This window comes from Thunnus thynnus, chromosome 18 (assembly GCF_963924715.1).
Source record: "Thunnus thynnus chromosome 18, fThuThy2.1, whole genome shotgun sequence".
NCBI classification, from domain to species: Eukaryota; Metazoa; Chordata; class Actinopteri; order Scombriformes; family Scombridae; genus Thunnus; species Thunnus thynnus.
This window is the reverse complement of record NC_089534.1, coordinates 18,697,023-18,718,558: the sequence shown is the minus strand read 5'-3', so window position 1 is coordinate 18,718,558 and position 21,536 is coordinate 18,697,023. Positions and strand designations below refer to the sequence as shown.

Here is a 21,536-nt window from a genome sequence, read left to right as displayed (position 1 = left end):
ATCTATGATATCTTGTCCACACACAATAAACAGCAGCCTGCTTCATTTATGATTAAATCAATGTACTGTTATTGACATAAATCTGCTCTGGTCTGATAAGCCAAAGCCTAAGTTTAAGATGTTACTGGGTCATATATATTTGAATTTACATGAGCCTTGTGTTTACATTATTATCTACTGTAGACATATAAGGAGTCATGTAAACAATTGGATGCAATCTGTAAAAGGGAAAAAGGCTTTTGTTAGGGGGCCAAATATTTGCGTTGGAGGGCCAGATGTGGCCCATGGGCAGCCATTGGCCTGTCTCTACTCTTCAATATGGCCGGGCCAATCTTAAGACCCCAATCTCATTTACCATTAATTTATATCATGAGTAGTCATAGGTCATAATTACATTTTGGACTGATAAAATCTTATTTGGCCATGAACTTTCAACTTGTTCCTCCTAAATTCATATTAAAATTTGCTTTATTGGCATGATAGAGAAGAAGCCAGAGTTGCCCAGCAATGAATATATATATATATATAGATAGATAGATAGATAGATAGATAGATAGATAGATAGATCAATTTACCAATACCAAGGTTTTCTAAACAACAGAACTTTTTCCTGCAAATATATATGTATGTTAGAAGTATGTTAACTGACTGCATAAAATATATTTTTAAAAACTTTATTTGAAAAGGCAACAACAGTGAGTAATGTTTAGGACCTATAACTTAAATACTCCACAATCTACAATTTTGCAATCATACTTTGGTCTTTCATTGCAAGTCGGGGCTTCTTCTAATCTCCTGAGGACATCGACACCTTCAACCAATTGACTGCAATGACGGGAAAAAAGACATTAAGTTTGAGCAAATATGTCTGATAGATCTGAGACTAAACAGAATTGGGAAATTGAATAGATGTCTCTCAAGTCAAATTAGTGATACAAACCCGAAGGCAACATAGCTCCTGTCCATCCAGAGTGTTGGCTGCAGCGTGATGTAGAACTGGGATCCGTTGCTATGGGGGCCCTTATTGGCCATTCCCAGAGTGCCCCGCTTATTATGAGAAATAGCAAAGCTCTCATCTAAAAGGAGAAAAGACACATGTTCAGATGTAGTAAATCCACACATATGCACAGTGTGTTCACATGGTAATACTGTAGGACTGTTGATGTCTGTACCCTCAAACGTTGATCCATATATTGACTCTCCTCCATCACCTTTACTTTCTGGAGAAATATCTGCAAAATTGAAAGATAAATTCCAGGGTGATACTGCAAAGAATCATTATAAGATATTTTGATTCACTTCTTTAATCCTGCAATATTTTGTTGATGCCCTTCAGGACCTTTCATACTCCAAACAAGGGTTGGGCAATATATCATTTCTGAGAAAAAACAATGAGTAATGTGTATATAATGGCCACATATTAGAGGCATTAATTGCTTCCCAGAACACATTTAGAACATTTCAAAGAACAGTCATATAAAGTATAAAGATTATGTCATTCAACTGTAATACAGGCTTTATAAGAGGAAATGATTTAAATCCATTAAAGCCATGACCACAAATGCAAGTCTGATCTATTTCCAAATCTCATAATTGATAATATATTGATATATCTCACATCAAGACTATAAGTGACATGTATATATCCCATGTAGAGGTATATATGATCTACTTAACTGCACTGATACTAAAGTTGGATGACTGATTATGTATTTCTGTTGTACTGGCATTGATTTGGTGTGTGGCATTTAAAAAATTAACTACATGTGATTAACATTGTTACAGAGCTGGTGTGGATCATGCAGTACCTCCACCTTGTACCCAGCCGTTGGGCACCACCCGGTGAAAGACGGTGCCCTTATAGCGGAGCTGGAGGCCGCCCTGTGACAGACCTCGCTCTCCTGTGCACAGAGCCTCGAAGTTCTTTGATGTTTTTGGACACACGTCTGAGAACAGCTAAGGGGAGGGAAGACAATGTGCCATGAAAACATCGCTCATCGGTGATTATGAAGGATGGGGTGACAAAGCACAAGTGATAAATACTGTATATGCGATGTTAAAATACATAAATGTGGATCCTGTGCTTTAGTGGCCTCACCTCAAACAACAACCTCCCCACTGCTTCTCCTGCTATCTCAATGTCCATGAAGACAAATTGATGCTAAAATGAAAGGAGAGAGATATGAATTCTTTTTCATTTTCATGTCTCAAGATATTACATGAATTTGCAAATAAATTAACCTAAAACAGTCAAAAGTCCTACATTGATTAAAACTAAAGTTGTACAGAAATCAGAGACATTCTTCCTGATACCCACCACTTTTTTTTTTTTACATGTGTTATTTGTGTGACAGTGTTGTTGACTTGCCCCAGTTTTCCGGAGGTGTCTGGAGTAGTAGTCCACAGTTAGAGCCTTATAGAAAGCCTGTGGCCGGACGAAAGTGTAACCCCACTGCTTCTTGGCCCAGCTGGCAAGATCTTTCTCATTCCCGAGGAGATGGCTGTTCAGAAAGCACATCAGTCTGCTGGCGTACTGCCACACTTCACCACGCAGCTCCTTGAATCACAAGTGTTGAACAACGCACGCAGTGTGATTCAGCATCTCAGAATAACGTCAAACTACAGCAGTATGTCGATGGGTAGGTGTGTTTATCCGACATGGACTAAAACACCTCTCCGCAAGCTGCTGCAGTTTATACAGTTGCCTCCATTATTTATTACATCATCACTCCTTTCAGATGAGGTCATTGATGTAAAGCAGTGGCAGAGAGGAACAAGTATATTTACTCAAATACTGTACAATTGTGATGTACATTGCTTAACTATTTTAATTGTATGGTACTTTACACCTCTACTGTACTGCATTTCCTAGAAAAATACTGCACTATTTACTCCACTGTGTTCATTGAAGAGCCTTAATTAAAAGTTACTTTGCAGATTAAGATTATATACACACGAAAGCTATGATTGTTTATATAATACAATGCCCAGTAGTATACAAGCTAATTAAAATGAGATCAACTTTAACCAATTACAACTTTTAAATGGTGTTTACACAGTAATGCATCATTAATGTTGATGTAACACTGATATGGTTCATATGAGTACTTTCACATTATATTTAAAGTACATTTTCTTGCTAATTCTTCTGTATTTTTCTTATCTTAAAAGCCCTTACACCCACACAGGTGCTTTCACTTATTTTGTTAGTTGTTGAATTCAGCTTTGGTGAATGCATTAGGGTGGGAAAACATAAACTTTTATCATTATTATTAGAATATTGAGATTGGTGACATGTATTGTTGTACACATGTATTTCCCTGCACAGCTCCTGCATACTTCAACCTGAACAGAGGTCTAATCAGTCACGAGGACAGAAAACACCTGCAAGACCTTTTAAAGTAATTTTTTGAAAGCATTGCTTTTTACTTGTATGAAACAGTTAAAATATTTTTTATAATTCTTCCTCAACTAATGTGCAGTATAAAAAACCGTGGAGAGCCTCAGTCCTCACCACATCTCCACAGTCCCAAGCCTACTGTATAATAACTGGTTTTTATCTTAAGATAGATAAGATAATTACTTCTGCATATACTTTGTTTCCTTGTTTCCCGCATTGCTGTAACATTTCCCCTCTGGGGATCAATAAAGTCTTATCTTATCTTAGTTTTTCTCTTAATGAATATCTTTGCTGAACATTTCTGACAAATGTAGTCAAGATGACTCACCCTTTTCTTGTTGCACAGAAATGTGTACCAGTCAAATTCCAGTAATGGTTGAACTGTTGGAGTCATGAATGCCTCAGGAAACGTCTGTTTTAGTCCCTACATTTGTCAAAAAATACAAGGGATATGAACGTTCAGGTGAAAACACATCACAGTGTAACACTATAGATTTGAAAAACAGAGTAATAGTTTACCTCGGCGATGCTCTTGGCAACATGAAAATTACTGTCTTTAATCAAGCCAATTATTTCTATGTGCACATTTGAGTCCATAGTTGCGGGGGGAAAGGTCTCTTTCAGTCGTAAACAAGAGCCTCGTATCCATAGCAACAAGCATTTGCAGGCGCTTTAATGTGACGCAGTACGGCCTCGTTCTACTTCGTTAAAGTGTCCCCTTTCTTTCCACTTTTCTTTCTAATAATCATGTTAGTCGAAAAGTAGGTTCCATATTTGCTTCGTATAGGTTCTAGTGACACTATGTAATCAAATTATACCCACGACTCACTTTCTTTTCCACGTGGTGACGATTTACACAGCAGCAAGGACAGAGTAGCACCGAGGCGCTTAACGAATTGGAACGAAGCCCAACGGCGCGACCGTTTGAAAACTCAGGCTCGTTGTCCTGTTTTGTGTTGCTTCGCAGTCCGCCCTCTCCCTTTTTTAAAACACATTTTCTACACATTTCTATCCACGTAGACCAAATGTGTGTGTAGTTATGGGTGTGCACGATTTGTGGTCTATCGTGGAGCCGGTTCGTGAGTCGGTGCCGCTGTACAGTCTGAGCGGAAAGACGCTGGCAGTTGACCTGAGTTTGTGGGTGTGCGAGGCCCAGCATGTCCAAGCAATGATGGGGAGAGTCACCAGACCCCACCTCAGGTAACAGTCACATATTTGTTCATTAATTAATTCCTCACGGTGTCCAATGCCACTGTCCTAACTGTGGTTATCAATGCTCTCTTTTTGTGTGTGCAGGAATTTGTTTTTCAGGGTGTCGTCCCTCACTCTTATGGGGGTGAAACTCGTCTTTGTCATGGAAGGAGATGCCCCTAAACTCAAAGCAGAAACTATGAGCAAGAGGACAGAAAAAAGATATGGAGGATTTAAAAAGGCTGCTGCCCCTAAATGCACAACAAGCACCGGCAGAGGGCGCTTTAAAGCTATACTCAGAGAGGTTGGTTGGTCCTCATCTCTCATCATAGCCAGTCATAATAAAAGGTATGTTTATTATCTGCACTTCAGTCCTTCTCATGCCTCTGTAGTGTGCAGAGATGTTGGATTACCTGGGTGTGCCATGGGTGACAGCTGCAGGGGAGGCTGAGGCCATGTGTGCTTACCTGGATTCACAAGGCCTGGTGGACGGCTGTATCACCAATGATGGAGACGCCTTCTTGTATGGAGCCCGGACTGTCTACAGGAACTTCAATATGAACACTAAAGTATGTGTGTGAAGGTCGTGGGTGTATCCAAATGAGTTTTGATTAATTTGTTTTGTCATTTAATAGAAAAGGCTTCTTCACATCTGACTGATGTTGGGGCACAACAGTCAGATGTGAAGAAGCAAAATGTAGTCCAGTGATTTGGATTGGACTTTCTAGAGCAAGTGATTTATTCTTCTTGAGTTTTGTTGAACACAATTTCCCCGTTGATTTCCATAAGGAAATATTGTATTCCCGCTTTTTTGGTCCTAATTGCATCCCATGAACTATTATAGGGATGTACAATATGGATGATGTAAATATACTCACTGTAAAGTACTTAAATTACGTAGAGCTGTGATGATTAGTTGATAAGTCAGTTGACAGAAAAAGAATTCACAACTCTTTTGATAGTCAAATAATCATTTTGAGTCCTTTTTAAAAAAAGAAAAAAAAAACAGACTAAAATTCTCAAGTTCCAGCCTCTTAAATTTGAATATTTTCTGGTTTCTTTAGTCCTCTATGATAGTAAACTGAGTTGTGGACTGTTGATCGAGACAAAGGAAGACATTTTAGGTAGTGTCTTGGGCTTTTGGAAACTGTAATCAACATTTTTCACTATTTTCTGACATTTTATAGACCAAACCGATTAATCGAGAAAATAATCTGCAGACTAATCAATAATGTAAATGTATCTAATTTATCTAAATTTAGGAGATGAAGAGGAGTGTTTCATCTGGTTCTATTCAAGCACTGAATTCTTGCCATTTTTTGATTGGTAGTGAAATGATTAGTAAAGTAATCAACTAGCAGACTGACAGAAAATTAATGTGTTTCATCTTTGATGTCCGATATTTTGTCATAGTATTTATCAAGTAAAACAGGTGGTTGTAGAGCTGTAATGATTAGTTGTTTAATTGATTGACAGAAAATTAATCACCACCTATTTTGATAATCGATTCATTGTTTTAAATCATTTTAAAAGAAAAAATGCAAAAAATTCTCTGATTCCAGCTTCTTAAATGTGAATATTTTCTGGTTTCTTTAGTCCTCTATGATAGTAAACGGAATATCTTTGGGTTGTGCAGATGCACATCTACAACATTTATTCAACACAGCCAGTGAGGAAGGAGCATTTATAGTCTAATCTTATATGTGCCATTTGGTTTATTATGTGACCTGCATCATGTTGTTTCTCTCTTTTCCCTCCAGGACCCTCAGGTGGACTGTTACAGGACTTCCCGCGTTCAAACAGAGTTACATCTCTCCAGAGAGAATCTTGTCGGTCTGGCCGTCCTCCTTGGTTGTGATTATATTCCTAAGGTAGGCAGGATCCTTAACCTGAAATTTGACACATCAAAATCACCAATATGAATGACTTGTGTTAATGCACATTTTGATGCTTCCATAAGGGGATACCAGGTGTTGGTAAAGAACAAGCTCTGAAGCTCATCCAGACACTGAAAGGACAAACACTTCTGCAGAGGTAGGAAACACAACATGTGATGATCACTTTAAGATCTTGGCTTTCATATATGTTTTTTCTAGAAAAAGAGCACAAATTATGTTGTGTCGGTGCACTTGTAACCTCTCCGTGATCACTTCAGATTCATCCAGTGGAAGGAGGAGAATGCAGGTGTGTCTGAGGGAGTCGTAAAGAAGGTTCCTCACTGCCACGTATGTCGACATCCTGGTGAGTGGTGCCCTGCTTTGAACTCTGACCCCTGTTTGTAGTCCTGATAAGAGGTAGAAAGCAAAAGGGGGGGTGTCCCACGTGTCACAAATGGCTGATTTAAAGCCATTTAACCTGTCATGTTAAAACATACACATATGTGAGAGATAGTTCGTCTGAATATGCATCTGACTTTACACCCAAGTTGTAGCAGTGTGTTAGACTTTAAAGAGTTTTTCTTTTATTTATCTTTTCTCCTCACTATCATATATTTATTCTGAATCTGATCTTCTTTTTCAGGCTCAGCCAAGGCACATGAACGTGGTGGCTGTGTGCTCTGCGACAGTAAACGCTTCTGTCAACCTCAGGATTTTGATTACCAGTGTCCTTGTGACTGGCACCGCCATGAACAGACCCGCCAGGCCTTGTCTTTTGAGGCAAACATCAGGAAGTACGTGACTCTTTGTAAATAAACAAGGGTTTAATTTCTATAACAAAAATAGTAATTGTGAACGCAGAAAAAGCAAATAAAAAAAAGTACATCATAAATATAGTCAGCCTCAGTCAGTTTGAGAAAGTGATGTCATTGATGCTTCATTAGTAGTGGAACAAATAGTTGATTGTCAGAAAATGAAAGCATTTATTAAGCAAAAATGGCAAACAAATCACTGGTTCAGGCTCCTCAAATGTAAATATTTTCAGTTTTTCTTAGTCTTTTATGTTATTAAATATGATATATTTGGGATTTAAGCTAGTTGGTGCACAACAAGACACTTGAAGACATCAACATGCACTCTGGGAACTCATCACGGGCATTTTTCACCATTAGTTGACATTTTATAGCCCAAATGATTGATGATAATATACAGTTATAAAAGAAAATTTAAATAGGTTTTAACAGATGATTTCAAAAGATGGTGTCCTTTCATTTCTGTTTAATTTCTGTTTTTTTTTTAGGAAAACACTGGCAAATCAACAGTTCCCTTTTACAGAGGTACAGCTGTTTTCATCTGTTATGCTTTATATTTTATTGTTTCATAACCGGTATAATAATAACAATAGAATATGTTTATAATGCTGAAATTGCACTTTACAGATTATTAGTGAGTTTCTGGTTTCCAAGGATAAGCCTGTGTCACATTTCAAGAGGAGACAGCCAAATATGCTGTTAATACAGGTAATGTGTTTATTTAAGTGTTTTTTTCAGTCATGTGTTCAGTTATCTGTCCAGTGAGTTGCAAGTGAAAATATATGTTTTCTAGAAATTTGCCTTTGACAAGATGGAGTGGCCAAAGCACTACACCAGTGAAAAGGTTCTAGTCTTGATGACGTACGCAGAGTTGATGAACAGAAAATATGGAAGAGAGATGTCTTCACAAATCAAGCCCCTACGGTAGTCCCATATTTTTAATTTCAAGCATTAAGAAATTAAGTGATGTTATTGTAATTAAATAGGTATATCAGCACATACATAATAATCAACACCATTTTTCTACAAAAGGATATTGAAACCGAGAGTGAGGAACGCGGTTGCTTGCTTCGAAGTCATCTGGAGCACACCGGGTCAGTTTTTTACCTTTTTTTGTCTAACTTTGATGTATTTTAAACTATCACATGCATGTTTTCTTAGCCTCAGATTAGAAGATCAGAGAGTGAACGATATCTAAGAAAACATCCTCTGAGTTGAGTGACAGGACTGCTGCATTAAGCGGAGGTTGGGGTGCGGGGCGCTCGTCACCGGGTTGTCTGTTAGTGACTGGCTGTGAGGTGGGGTTCAGAGGTGACAGATCAGTCACATCGGCCGCTAGGTGCTAAACTGGCTTCCTCCCCTGGCTGGGAAATCTGTCATATTCAAGTCCACCTCACTAACAAGCCTGCCTGATACGGCTGGCCTGAGAAAGTCTTAATTAACTAATACAGAATACTTGTATCACATAATGCAAAATAAATATGTTTAACACAACTAAATGGTAAGATCATGGATATAAAACATCTTATTAATTCCATTAATTAAAGTAACAAAACCTGAACTAGTTAAAAATATCTGGTTTTATAAGGTAAACATACATCACTAACATTTTAACAGGTGCCTCTACTGTATAATGTAGTCCTGCTATCCATTCACATGTCCTACAGACTTAATTGTGATAAATGTAGATATTCAACAGTACTTTATGATTATATGATGTAACATATGTATCTCAAAATCCCTGTATCAACTAAGTTGATGCAATGATTTTGATTGCATTTAATCATACATGTTACATGTTGGAATTTAGGATCATATAGGACGTAGAAATTCTGTCTTTTGGTGGAGTCCTGATTAAACTTTCCTCTCATTATTTAACACTTCAGTTCATACTTGACAGTGTTCTTGACTTTCCTACTGTATCAATAAAAGGAGGAGTGAAGCACATTTTTTTCCATATTACCTTAATAAAAATGTTTTATTTTAAAATTGGCTCACATTGTCTCTGACCTTGATGTGTATTCTGCAGCTCATTACGTCTTTCCTGAGGATCGGCCTGCGGAGGATCAGCATGAGGTGAGGACGGTGGAGGAAGAGTCTCTCTTTCGTGTGGCCTTCCCAGAGCTGGTAGAGAGCTACCTGAGGGACAAAGCTCTGGCTGAAGAGAACAAGACAAAGAGTAAGACAATACTTTATAAACTACTAATATTAAATAAATTAATGTCAGTATAAAAAAAAAAAAGTACAACGTTTCCTTTTTTCCTATGAAAATATTGGTATATATGTTGTGGTTTTGGAAAATGAACCATGTCTGACAGTAAATGTTAAATACTTTTTCACAACAAAAATGGCAGCCCCCCCACAGACTTGACAAGCTGGAAGACTTCCCACACTGTGCTGACGCAGGTGTCGTGATCAAAGGCACCTGGAGCTTTGACTTGTTTTTCAAGACTGTCTATTACAGCAGCTCTGACACCTGAAAATGTAGAGTTTGGCAGCTCAACTAGTTCACACCAAAGGCTTTGATGCAGCCGAGAGGTGTCTGTCTCACAGGCTTCGCTGTCACTTTATGCAGGTTGTGCTTTGCTCCCCCCTGGTTATCAATGCTGTAGAGCTTCACTCCCTAATATGTAGGAAAGCTAATTACTGAGATAGACAAGGCTTTACAGTCAGGAAATACCTGAGTGAATAAACGCTGACCCTCAGTCTTAATTTCTTTTTCAGAGAGGAAACCAAAGAGTAAGAAGGAGAAGCCGTCTGAGGGATGTGATAATATTTCTGACCTCTTGGCTCAGATGACCCTTCAGAGTTCCTCTTCAGCAACTGCTACTACTCAACCACAAACGCTGCTCCATAGTATTTCAAATACAGAAGAGGAAGTGGTGGTTTTGGACACTCCGGTGAACCATAAACAGCATCGAAAACACAAAGAAGACTGCAGTTCCCTGAGTGATTGTCCCAACACTCCTGTGTCTCGTGCCGACTCAGAGGCTGATGCGTCACCTTCTGTCTCCGCTGTTATCGACGCGCTACACCTGAGTGATATCGACTGGGATGCTTTGTCCTTCACATCCTCCCCACCTCCTCCGCAAACGGCACCTAACAACACCGCAGAGACTAAACCGCGTGAAACAGCAGATGATGATGTGAACGAAACAGGAAACAACAAGCTGAAAACCTCAAGTGACATCAAACGAGCCGAGTCCAAAGCTGCTCCAGAGCTTTGTTACACAGAGTGTTCTCTAAGGGACAGGGTGCTCATGAGAAATACAGCCAAAGCTATGAACCAGATGGATGTAAATAATGATGTGGTCTCAAAACAACTACACTATGAAGTCGCCTCTCAGGAATGTGTTTCATCTCATTCCTCAAACTTAAAACCAAATGCACAGATCTCCATCAAAGACAGCGATGACAGTAAGTCGTCAGAAAAGGAATCAGCTGTTAACAAAAAAGAACCGCTCACTGACAAAGGCCAGTGTGTAACAGAAACTCACACGTCAACACAGCAGTTAATACTTGCGGTACAAGCTCAGAGTAAGACAAAGGACTCCAAAAAGCCTCCTCAGAAATATAAATTTGTCAGGAACGCCGTTTTATCATCTGCCGGCCCACCACAGAGGTGTCACTCTGACCCAGGTCTTAGCAACAAAGACAGAAACATGCACACACAGACCACCAAGAAGAGCGTGTGTATGAGCGTGTGTTCATCCAGTGAGGACAGCGATGCAGAGAACCAGCAGTCTGGACCTCAAAGAAGGACAAAGATTAAACCCGTAAACAAGATCAAGGGCAGCTTCCTTTCAGATTTCCCCCTGAAACCTGTTTCTCAAACAAGCAAACCGGCAACAGCTCATAGCATTAAGTTATTAGGACCAAAACCTCAGAGGCAGAGTGTAGATGTTAAGATAAACAGCATTCCTGCATCGACTAAAAGCAACTGCCAGGATGTCCCACCGGCTATTGTACACAGTGATGTGTTCCTTCAGACTCCAGCATCACCTGTCATTGTGTCAGATAGTGATGACTCAGTGATTTGTAGCGAGAGCCCGCTGCCGTTAGCAGAGAGACTGAGACTGAAATTCCTGAAGTGAGCTGCATGATTACAGGATGGGCAAGAGCATGTAAGATATTTAATGACTGTGAAGGTTATGGTAATGAAATGGTAATTTGACAAAAAAAATCACCAAGGTCTTATTTAAATAAGCTTTTTCTGGAACCACATCTCAGATATTATTATTCAAATAAATGTTATTTGTGAATGTTTTGTTGCAACAAAGTGATGCTAAACCATAACTATTAACTAAACCAAACTTACTGTGATCCTGAGCCTGAATGAAATAGTTTCTGTAAAGTAAATCAGGTTGTGCTTAAACACATTTTCATGTTTTAAATGCCAATTTATAGTGTTATAGTGTTAATTAGTGGACCTTTAGATAACATTTGTTTGTTGCCCTTTTGTTTCTTTGCATAGGTTTATTTTTATATTTTTTTTAATTGAATTGGAAGAAACAACCCTCACAACTGAGAAAACATCATCATGATTTTGGTAAAGGTGTGTCATTAGATGTTAGTTTGGATGTATGTCAGGAAATTGTCTAATTGTGTGGTCAATGCCCAAAACATGAAATTGTTGAAATAAAAAAAATGCTTTGAGAATGTTGTGTTGCACTAAAGTTAGACTAAACCTTTCTGTAACTTGTTGCTGTGATACCGAATGGATCACTTTGCTCTGCACAGCACAGCACAGTTTTAAGTATTAAATGCCAGTTAATTGCACCAACATGTGCTCAACTTCTCCCACTGTTCTTTGACAAGCTACATGTCACTTTACTAGAGTTAGAGGGAGAAGGCACACGGAGAGGACGCTGAGCCATTGGTTTTACAACCTGCCAGTGTTGGTCCCCTTGATCACGAGTGAGGCCTTACACACCTTTTCAGACATGAAAGGTCTGGCAGGAGCTTGGTGACAGCTGCATCCTCTGCCCAAATAACAACTCATTCCCATTACTGGCTCTTAAATCTTATTTTCCTTTTTTTTTAAAGCTAAAAATCAACAGTTTTCACAGGATAATACAGCTTGTTTATCAAGCAGTTTGTTTCCCAAAGTGTTTTCTGTGGTAATCTTGCTTTTTTTTTTACTTTAATAGAATAATTCCTCAAAAAGAGAAACTGCATTGGAAACAAGTGGCATTATTCTAAGTGGGAAGTTGTAAAAATTTAAAGGGAAACAGGATTTTAAGATTTAGCACAAGGACAATAACATTGCCTGTAATTACAAACCTTTCCAGGCAGGACAATGATTGTAGCTGTTTTCAAACCTTTTAGTTGCAATTTGTTCATCTTTAACAATTTGGCTCTGTAAGGTTATACTTCTAATAAGTTAAAACGGGTTTTGGCTAATGTTTTTCTACTATATCACGTCCAGACTGAAGACACACGCAGGCCTGACTTGCCAGAGACGTGTGAAGATCTCAGGTGAAACAGCATCCTCTCATTCCTTCATTAGACACATCGCATCAAACTGATAATTGTCGTCGTGCAGACTTTAAAGAGTAATTCCCCACAAAAGGAATCTAATTATTTTTCTTTCTATCACATTATCCGTCTATTTAGCCTTATTCACACCCCAGTGATAACGAACGACGTCCTTCGGGAAGGTCGCATTTTGGCACTTTGGGTTTTCTTTGAACTTTTTTTTTTTTCGCCTGAGCTGTGAACCCATAAACCTCCGGAGATCTGCTTCTATATAAAAACGCTTTGGCAAAATCACTTTCACACAATCTGCCTGTCATCAAGCCTGAATGTCATCCTCTCTGCATGAGCGTCTGAAGGTTTAGGGATATTTCTAACATGAACCTGGAGGTTGTTACAGCTAAAATTCTCTCTGAGTGGAAATGCCATGAAAGCGCTTTTGGAGAGGACCAGGACTCGCTCCAGTCCTCCTCGCCGGAGCCTTCCATGGATTCCATGTGCTCTTCGCCGGAGATGTGCTACTCCAGCGGTCACCGGGAGATCAAGGACTTCTCTTTTGGCTTTACGGGACGCAGGGCGACTCCATCAGCGCCAAGGCACAACAAACCCAAGATGTCCACCAAAAGACGCATGAAGGCCAGCGAGAGGGAGAAGATGCGGATGAGGAGTCTTGCAGAGGCTCTACACCAGCTCCGTGACTACCTGCCGCCGGACTACAGCAAGAGAGGCCAACCCCTGACCAAGATACAAACCCTCAAATACACCATTGAATACATCAACAAGCTTTCAGACATCCTGAGCCGTGCGTAACGGACGCAAAACGGACCATTTTTACGCATCAGGTTTATTCTCCTCTGGACATTTGATGGAGATATTCTTATATTTCTGATGAGTAATGCAACATATTTACGTTAACTTAATGGGTCAGTTTCATTTCATATTTTTCCTTCTCTCTTTTTTGCCCTTCTCTTTGTGTAAATGTTGTTCAGCGGGCACTTGGCAATTATTTTGTATATGAGGCTGCCTTTGATGAAATGATCAGTATTTGGGAGAGTTTTCTGTTGGTTGAGATGTATATGGTATCTAGATGAGAGTGTGATGCAACTTTACTGATGAAAAAACTCTCCAATTTTGTTGAAAAATAAGGTTTGGAGAAACCGCACGTTCTTGTTGATACTGATTTTAATCTCCTATGATTTATTTGTGGCATATTTTAGAATGTAAGTAGCTGCATGATATTTTTATAGTTTTGTTTTGGCTTTCTGAACTCTATTAAACAATTAGTGTTGCTTTTTTCTTGTAGCACGAGTTAATTCTTCAATTCTCTCCGTTTTTCCACCAATTGTACAATATAACAGTCTTGTTTGGTATCTTTAATATTCTCAAGCAATTTTACAGTTTTCACTGTGTGTCAGAATCAGGTTATTTCCTCAAAAGTATTTTCTACTCATTCACATTTACAATAAATTCCTGCTCTTTGTTGAACTTGTGGCCCAGTTAATTAATGAACCGTCTTTAAGGGCAATTAGAACGCACGTCGCTCGATTCCTCCAACCAGATTATCAGAATACCTGAGCGAGAGCAACAAACAGCCAATCAAACGTCAGCATTCTCTGCGATGGGCGGGACTGTCTCCTCACAAAGAAATCCCAACCTGGGATGTATGAAGTCTGACGAAGCCGCCATTTCAGAGCGCAAAGGAGCTGGAGAAGCAGCAGGAAATTTTGTACATTTTTTATTTTTCTAATATATTTTTTATTTTTCTTAGCAAGTAGTAAATCTATATTACTTCTTTGAATCTACCTCGCCTGCAACGCCGCTTGAAGTAAGTCATTCCTTCTTTCCCTTGAGCACCAAAGCGTTTGAAAAATCACAGAAACGCCCCTTTTACGCATGATTTAACATTTGCACAGTCGTTGTTAGGCTTTTGTATGTAATATTTTTAACTAGCAGTGCGACTAGCCTAACGTTCAATGCTCATTTGAATGCTGTTTACAACGACGCAACTATTTTGGAGACAACAGACTGTATGTTTGGTCTGCTCTACGATGTTAACTCCAGGAATTACACGGGGCCCTTCAGGCGCTCTGCATTATAAATTTGAGCAGCAGTGTTTATCCTGAGCTCCTCTATGCTGAACGATAATAGGATCATTATTAGAGACTAATTGTTGTATAGGGTTTAGCTGCTGGTCCTGGCTCAATATTTCAGAGCTCCCACCGCCTCTCAGGATCAGGACAGAAATGTTTCCATGACGCTCGACGTGCCTTCTGGCTCTGCAGGCTTATTTACTCTAAAATAACGCAGTGATGGGTTTTCATGGGATACTTACAGTCCTTCAGGTTTATCTAGATAATTGTTATAGACTGAGCAGTGCACTGCTCCACAAAAGCTTTTGCCCTGACTACCTTACAGTGGCTCTCAAAGTAGGGTCCGGGGACCCCCAGGGGTCCTTAAGGGGGTCCCCAGCAAAAAGAGGAATAATTTATTTTCACTATAATTCCATCCATAAGTAACAAAATGACAGAATGTGATTATTCTGGTCATGGGGTTCATAAAATTTCTATAATAAAACATCTAAAAGCAAAAATCTTATCAGATGGGGGTCTGTGGTCTAATTTGTGTCTTTTTAGGGGTCCTTAAGATGCCCCTCAATATACATCAATGTACAATTGGGGGGTGTATTGATTGATTGATTGATTGATTGATTGATTGATTGATAGATAGGTGGGTAGGTTACTAGATTGGTAGTCTTTACAATATTAGAAACAGCTCTCAGTATAGTGCAGTACAATTCATCATCACCACAAACTAGCCTCATATATATATATATATATATCAATAAAGTTGAATAAACACTTTGTCTGAAAGAGTTTAAGAACCTTCCAGAAGATTATAACTTCATGACGGTAGGATTTATTGCAGTGTCTAACCTAATAAACTGTCAACTGGCTTCAAGGGAAGTGTGGCACAAACAATATATAGATAAAAATGCAGCAGTAGCTGTATGAATTCAGTCTATAAAGGTGCTTGTTGATCAGTCTTTGTAGAATAACAAATGATCCCAGATCTTAAAACATCAGTTATTTTAATGTATTTATAGATATTTCTTAATTCCCCTTGTGAAACCTTACATACTGTAGACTCATTTGTTTAATATATTGTATGTAATGTTCCTGAGAGCTCATGGTGACCTCATCATACCATGTGACATTTTTATCACGTCCATTATTGGTTTTAAACAAAATGGTTCTTGCAGGGACTTAAAGTTGTGCTATATTTATAGTGTATCCTTTTAAGATTTTCTTAAGATATGGTTATTTTTAAAAGGGTTATTCTCAAGCTCATTGGTTTGCTGGATTTTCAAGAAATACCAAAGTTACAGGCGTCTCTTTCAGTTTTCAGTCCTCTGAGGGCTGCTCCTTCAGGGCAGATTTTGAAATCCATTCCAAAAATGCACTATCCATCTTCCCCAAATATGTTACATGACAGTTTCATGCTTAAAGCCCATCCCTCTTCCTCCACCTTTGCCCTATATCACAAACATCTTCCCTTCCCTCCCTCCATGCTCTAGTCTATCAGTGGCACAGATGCTGCGTTTTACAGTAGTGATCTGGGCTTTGGGACTATTAATAATTTTCCTGCTACCAGCTTTTACATGCAATTCTCCATGCTCGCTAACTTGTCACCTGCTTCAGTGTAGGCATGCACACCCAACTACATAACAATGCAGTGAATGCAGTGCCGGGGTTTTATGTTTCCAAGATCTTCTGAGTGACATTTTAACACCCTTGTGTCAGAAACACATGCAGTATCTAAATGTGTCAGTTCATATGTGAAGCCTTAATAGTTTATCACCATTATTATCAAAAATGATCTCTTACAACATCAAAGAGTAATTGCTAGAAAGCAAGCTATTCATTTAACATTTAATCTAGTTACATTATTGTTGCATTTATTATGAGGTAAGTGTCCAATAAAAATTGCACAAATAAAAAATCAGTTTGTCTCAAAAGGAAACATGGATGTTATATCATTATAAATATATCTCCTACTTAAAATTCTCCACACTGCATTTGTGTATCGTCAGCATTCTGCACTCTGCACATATTTGTGGGTTTTATTCATTTCGTTTCATGTTCATGTGAAGTATATTGATGTGCAAATACATCAACTCTTTAATGAAATTGGGGGGAGACAGAAAGAAAAGCAGGAGAAGCAATTTTTTCACTGCATTATCAAGATACCACCCGTGTAAAACATGTCAAATCAAGTTGCAAAGACTCAGTTCTTTGCTAAAGGGCGTACTCATAGATTGATATTTTTTTCCAATGTATCAGAAAAATCTTTGGGGATGAGGCGGCCATTTGTTCACATCATGCTTGATTACCTCACAGCTGCAGGGAATTCACAATTTATTTCTGCATGAATTTACTTTCCAAATGATAAAATGCCCTAATTTTCCCTTGTGGCAGTGCTTGAATAATACATTATTACATGTGTGCTTGATGAACTGGAAAAAAAAAAATCTGCTTCTATGTACTCTATGCATTGCAGGCACCTACTTCCTGTCAGACTTGAACTTAGCTTTATGGCACTTACCAACTAGATCCTTGCTTGTGTTGTATCAATTCTCTGATGTACGTCACTTTGGATAAAAGTGTCTGCTAAATTAAATCGTAACTGTAATGTGGAAGCAAAATGTGTTTTGTATGTAAGAAACATGAAAATGTTACTCATAACAAATAATAATGTTGAAGTTTCCACTGTGGCAGTTTAATGTATATAAACGCTGACCTGAATCATTTCAGATGGATGCAGACACTGAAGAAACCTCAAAGACTTGCAAGGATGAATCTGAGAGATCCATAAATGAAAACAAAGCCAGGTCAGTCCAATGGTTCCTAATAGCTTAATACTGTATTTATGGATACTTAATGGTTTCTGACCGGCATGTAGAAGGAAGGCCTTCTTATCAGTGCAAGTGTCTCCTAAACTCTGAAACGTCCCAGCATCATTCATGAGTGTGGCTGGGTGTGGTCAGAAGTATGCACATGTAACCACACTCAATAGTGATGTCACAGGGTCCTGGAGTACACCTGTACCTCACTGCGTTGAGGTGAGAAGTAAAACCACCGGAAGTCAGCAAAAGCAAAATTTTCAGGGGGTGTTCAGTTATTCTTAAAACACCAGCATCCGACTGCTTTTGGGTTTGGAGAGTCCTTAGTTAAACTTGGACTGAATATAATGGCAGTTTCCTCACATTGCTCCTTCTCCGTAGGGGACGTGGGTTCAGAGGTCGTGGTCGAGGAGGTCGGATGAACCGAGGTGGCATGCGTGGTGGACGAGGCATGATAAAAGGCTTTGGTCCACCTGGACATGGGAGGGGTCGAGGGAAGGATGGAGCCATGAATGGATTTGCACCCATGAGGTACTTAACTAATCACAAGTGGTGTTACTATGTCCAAATCTTGCTCGTATTATATGCGTCAGTGGTGATTCATTGTTATGTAATTCCAGAGGAATGGGGAGGATGCGACCTTACCCAGATATGAGAGGTCATCGAGGCAGGGGTGGACCCATGGGCATGGGCCCTCCTCCCCCTCCTCCCATGCACCTCAGAGGTCCCTTCCCACCCATGCCCAGGTAACTACCTCACACAAACACATGCAGCTGCTCTGACAGTCAAATGTTGAAAAGCCAGTTTAAAAGCTATTGTTGTCCTAAAAAGTAGTTTGTGTCTGGCTGCAGTCAACAGAGCAGCCAAACATTTTTGAGGCTTTTGAAAATCCAATTTAATGAGCCATTTTCACTTTTTGAATCACTAAGCTCCACTGGGTAGATATGTCTTGTCACTCAACTGATCTTACATTTGCAGCAACACTGACTCGTGTGTATCACTACAAAGGGTTTTCACTGATGGACACGTTTTGTTATGTTTGTTCCTGTCCCTGCACAGACCCCCTCCACCTCCTCCTCCGGGTCATCCCGGTTTCAGAGGGCGTCCACCACACCCTCGTGGCCGCAGCATGCCACCCCCTGGGCCTCCACGCCACTTTCACCCCCGAGGTCCAAGAGGGTAAGAGCTGTTTGAGTATTAATACTATGCTTAAGCTTTGCAAGTCACAATTCTCTCCACTTTGCTTGCAAACTTTTAAGATCCCTAAATGGATTTAAAATACATCTAGTAAGCATGTGAGACTTGCTTACACCAGTTGTATTATTTTAAATCTGTGATTTAAACCTGCAGTGCGGAACTTTTACATATAAATGAAAGTCCATTACATTCAAGCCCTTGCCAAACAAGTTCACACAATGCATCATACACAATTAATCATATCACTGCCAGATAAATCTCTCTGTATTTCACAGTATACAGAGTTTTTAATCTGGTGTCAGGTTTGACATTCCCGCTCTGGCCGGATGAATCCATACTGCACATGCTCTATGAGCAGAGCATGTGCACTAGAGACTTCCGCTGGCCTAGCCGCCTAACTTCCAGTTAGCTCTCTGCTAACTTGAACTGTGATGAAATTATTTAATCGTGTGGCTCTTCTAGACTTTCCAAATTTTATTAGACCGAATGGATCAAATTCTGACAGTGAAACAAGTCGTTTCTTAGGGGTTGTGTGATGCACAAAACAATTTATCTACTGTTTTACTGCCACAACAGTAGCGATAGAGTAGGCTACAGCAGAGCCTATGACGTAAGCATGTCAACAGTGTTTTTGTAATTACTCTCACTGCCATAAGGGGGAGACAAAAGTCCCACACTCCAGCTTTAAATCCACAAGTGTAAACTGCGAGCAAAAAGACTGAGGCTTGTGACACAAATGCACAGTCCTTTCCCTCCCTTTTCTCTAAATCCTCATTATAGCTTGATTTCTTTCACTTTATCTTTAATTATCACATTTATTCCTCAGTTTCTCTATCAAATATTAAAATAATAATATAGCACTTTGCCCAGATTGTACATCTTACTACAACCAATGTTGAGACAAAGAACTCAGTTAGTAAATATAAATTATACTCACTGCTCAACTATATGAAGTCTTTTAAATAGTGCATGTAATAATGAAACAGGAAAAAGGCATTTCACTGTATTTTTGCCTCTCAAAGGTACACAGTAACTGAGGGGAAAACATCCTCCACTACAGTAGTTCAGAGATGGCTGCTCTTATCAGAGTGTGCCCCCTATTGGCCAGAGCCAAGAATCCAATGTGTGATTTTATCCTTTTACACAGCTACCACAATGGACCGGTCTCTCCTCCGCCTCACCTCCCACCTGGCAGAGGCCAGAGGTGGCCAGGGCCCCCTGGTGGCCGACGCTTTTAACACAGCCTGCCCTAAAAACAATAACCAAGCACTTGTTAATATAGACGGGGCCTAAAGAGGTGCAGTGAATGAAACGCCCCTGAATTGTGTGTTATACAAAGTCTCTGAGTATCTTCATGACATACTCTGTAGCCAAATGTCTGGTTATTAATGTCTACTGGCAAATGAATAATGTGAAAATGACTAATGACAACCGAGGACACACAAAATGCCTCACACCTTAACAATGTAAAGGCATCCTCACGTTCTGTTACCTATGTCGTTAAAAGGAATACTGTTGATACTGAAGGGACTATTTGATATTGTTGAGAAAAAGTTGTTAAAAAAAAACGAGATTGAAAGCAAACAAATTCTTGTCAAAGTTCATTAACTGTTCTGTGGTTCTTGTTACAGTCACCCTGTGAGCCTTAAGAAAATTTCCTGATTCTTAATAAAGAATAAAAAAAATGGGTGACAGAGTATGTTTAAGATGGGGGTAAAATGAATAAGAGTGCACAACAGCCCTCAAGTTAACTAGTTTAGCACACGTTGGACCTCCCTAACCTTTCCTTTTGTTACATGGAAATAGTTATGTATTATAACCTCACCAAGCAGTGCAGCAAATATTGTTTAACAGATTCACTTACACATTTCAAGTGATATGACAATATTCCATTTGTCAAGTATTCATGAGTATTTAATTTTATATTTTATATCTTAAATGTGCAGCTATTTTAAGTTATGAGTATTGCTGTTTGGAACATCAGTGTTTGTCTTCAGCAATCTATTGTGTAATGACAAAAAGGAAAAGGCATTATAAAGGAATAGTATACTGAAATATATCTAGTAGCTTTTATAAATGAAAGCAAATTCCATTAGTATTTGCCTCACTTATGGATACAACATTACTATTTACTGTGTTTAGTTTTTTGAAGTGTAATAAATACTTTATTCACTGTAAGTAACATAACTTTTGTGAACCTGTGAATGTGTTTTATGAGAAACGTCAAGACATATGCGATAGCCGTGCAGAAAAAAAAATAAAACTAAAAAAGAAACTCAACTTCTCTTTTTTTTGTTTATTCACAAACAAGTCTGAGAGTTGTCATTACAATTTACAACAAATCTGTAATATGAAAGAATGATTTACAGTGTCAAACTAATGCACAGTGGCACAAGTGTTTATGTTTTACTCAAGTATTTTATGTGATTATTTAAAAGTAAAGTATTTATTACTTTTACTGATTTCTTTGGCTGAGTTTGGAGGACCAAGAGCCACAAATGAACATAATATTTTATAAACATTTAATGGATCTTACTGAATCATTTCTATAGTCTTGCTGAGGGCTGAAATTTACTGCAGACCAGAAAAGGGCTCGGAGACATAATCCATGAATTTGTATCTTTTAGTTTCCGAGAACCTAAAACAAAGAAGTGCATCATCTTGTAGATTACTGTGTAAATTCG

The 21,536-nt window shown here is 38.9% G+C and overlaps 4 protein-coding genes across 7 annotated transcripts; 3 read left to right on the top strand and 1 right to left on the bottom strand.

The window, feature by feature from the left end:
• Positions 1 to 658: 658 nt before the first annotated feature.
• ppil6 (peptidylprolyl isomerase (cyclophilin)-like 6) lies at positions 659 to 4,273 on the bottom strand. Of its 3 annotated transcripts, none has more exons than XM_067572865.1 (8): positions 3,920 to 4,273; positions 3,729 to 3,824; positions 2,369 to 2,557; positions 2,099 to 2,161; positions 1,809 to 1,956; positions 1,173 to 1,232; positions 941 to 1,076; positions 659 to 825 (listed from the first exon to the last, which is right to left on the bottom strand). In XM_067572865.1, exons 1-8 carry the CDS (start codon positions 3,995 to 3,997, stop codon positions 714 to 716), a joined length of 882 nt encoding a protein of 293 aa, XP_067428966.1. In that variant the 5' UTR covers positions 3,998 to 4,273; the 3' UTR covers positions 659 to 713. The 3 variants fall into 3 exon arrangements, with proteins under 3 accessions (XP_067428966.1, XP_067428967.1, XP_067428965.1); XM_067572866.1 differs by having other exon boundaries at positions 1,815 to 1,956; XM_067572864.1 differs by having other exon boundaries at positions 941 to 1,232.
• A 65-nt stretch (positions 4,274 to 4,338) lies between these two features.
• LOC137169592 (flap endonuclease GEN homolog 1) lies at positions 4,339 to 11,939 on the top strand. 2 transcript variants are annotated; one of them, XM_067572860.1, is made up of 13 exons: positions 4,339 to 4,600; positions 4,697 to 4,895; positions 4,984 to 5,160; positions 6,352 to 6,462; positions 6,552 to 6,625; positions 6,747 to 6,832; positions 7,112 to 7,262; positions 7,769 to 7,805; positions 7,908 to 7,988; positions 8,074 to 8,204; positions 8,313 to 8,374; positions 9,310 to 9,459; positions 10,005 to 11,939. In XM_067572860.1, exons 1-13 carry the CDS (start codon positions 4,440 to 4,442, stop codon positions 11,372 to 11,374), a joined length of 2,790 nt encoding a protein of 929 aa, XP_067428961.1. In that variant the 5' UTR covers positions 4,339 to 4,439; the 3' UTR covers positions 11,375 to 11,939. The 2 variants fall into 2 exon arrangements, with proteins under 2 accessions (XP_067428961.1, XP_067428962.1); XM_067572861.1 differs by lacking the exon at positions 4,339 to 4,600 and having other exon boundaries at positions 4,819 to 4,895; positions 4,964 to 5,160.
• Positions 11,940 to 12,048: 109 nt separating this feature from the next.
• msgn1 (mesogenin 1) lies at positions 12,049 to 14,133 on the top strand. Its single transcript, XM_067572868.1, has one exon. It carries the CDS (start codon positions 13,134 to 13,136, stop codon positions 13,563 to 13,565), a length of 432 nt encoding a protein of 143 aa, XP_067428969.1. The 5' UTR covers positions 12,049 to 13,133; the 3' UTR covers positions 13,566 to 14,133.
• A 260-nt stretch (positions 14,134 to 14,393) lies between these two features.
• si:ch211-51e12.7 (uncharacterized protein LOC336335 homolog) lies at positions 14,394 to 21,132 on the top strand. Its single transcript, XM_067572939.1, has 6 exons — positions 14,394 to 14,580; positions 17,567 to 17,643; positions 18,037 to 18,186; positions 18,276 to 18,401; positions 18,715 to 18,834; positions 20,000 to 21,132. The coding sequence occupies exons 2-6, from the start codon at positions 17,567 to 17,569 to the stop codon at positions 20,088 to 20,090; spliced, it is 564 nt and encodes a 187-aa protein (XP_067429040.1). The 5' UTR covers positions 14,394 to 14,580; the 3' UTR covers positions 20,091 to 21,132.
• Positions 21,133 to 21,536: the final 404 nt, after the last annotated feature.

What these genes read in the sequence shown, in the direction of transcription:
- ppil6 (XM_067572864.1), bottom strand. Translation starts at nt 3,997, where the DNA reads ATGGACTCAAATGTGCACATAGAAATAATTGGCTTGATTAAAGACAGT. An exon ending in GACACCTCCGGAAAACTGGG is followed by an intron (nt 2,162 to 2,368) that starts GCAAGTCAACAA and finishes CTTTCATTTTAG; the next exon opens with CATCAATTTGTCTTCATGGA. An exon ending in CGGCTGGGTACAAGGTGGAG is followed by an intron (nt 1,233 to 1,808) that starts GTACTGCATGAT and finishes TCAATTTTGCAG; the next exon opens with ATATTTCTCCAGAAAGTAAA.
- si:ch211-51e12.7 (XM_067572939.1), top strand. Translation starts at nt 17,567, where the DNA reads ATGGATGCAGACACTGAAGAAACCTCAAAGACTTGCAAGGATGAATCT. An exon ending in CCCTTCCCACCCATGCCCAG is followed by an intron (nt 18,402 to 18,714) that starts GTAACTACCTCA and finishes GTCCCTGCACAG; the next exon opens with ACCCCCTCCACCTCCTCCTC. An exon ending in CACCCCCGAGGTCCAAGAGG is followed by an intron (nt 18,835 to 19,999) that starts GTAAGAGCTGTT and finishes CCTTTTACACAG; the next exon opens with CTACCACAATGGACCGGTCT.
- msgn1 (XM_067572868.1), top strand. Translation starts at nt 13,134, where the DNA reads ATGAACCTGGAGGTTGTTACAGCTAAAATTCTCTCTGAGTGGAAATGC.
- LOC137169592 (XM_067572860.1), top strand. Translation starts at nt 4,440, where the DNA reads ATGGGTGTGCACGATTTGTGGTCTATCGTGGAGCCGGTTCGTGAGTCG. An exon ending in GGACAAACACTTCTGCAGAG is followed by an intron (nt 6,626 to 6,746) that starts GTAGGAAACACA and finishes TGATCACTTCAG; the next exon opens with ATTCATCCAGTGGAAGGAGG. An exon ending in CAAATATGCTGTTAATACAG is followed by an intron (nt 7,989 to 8,073) that starts GTAATGTGTTTA and finishes TATGTTTTCTAG; the next exon opens with AAATTTGCCTTTGACAAGAT.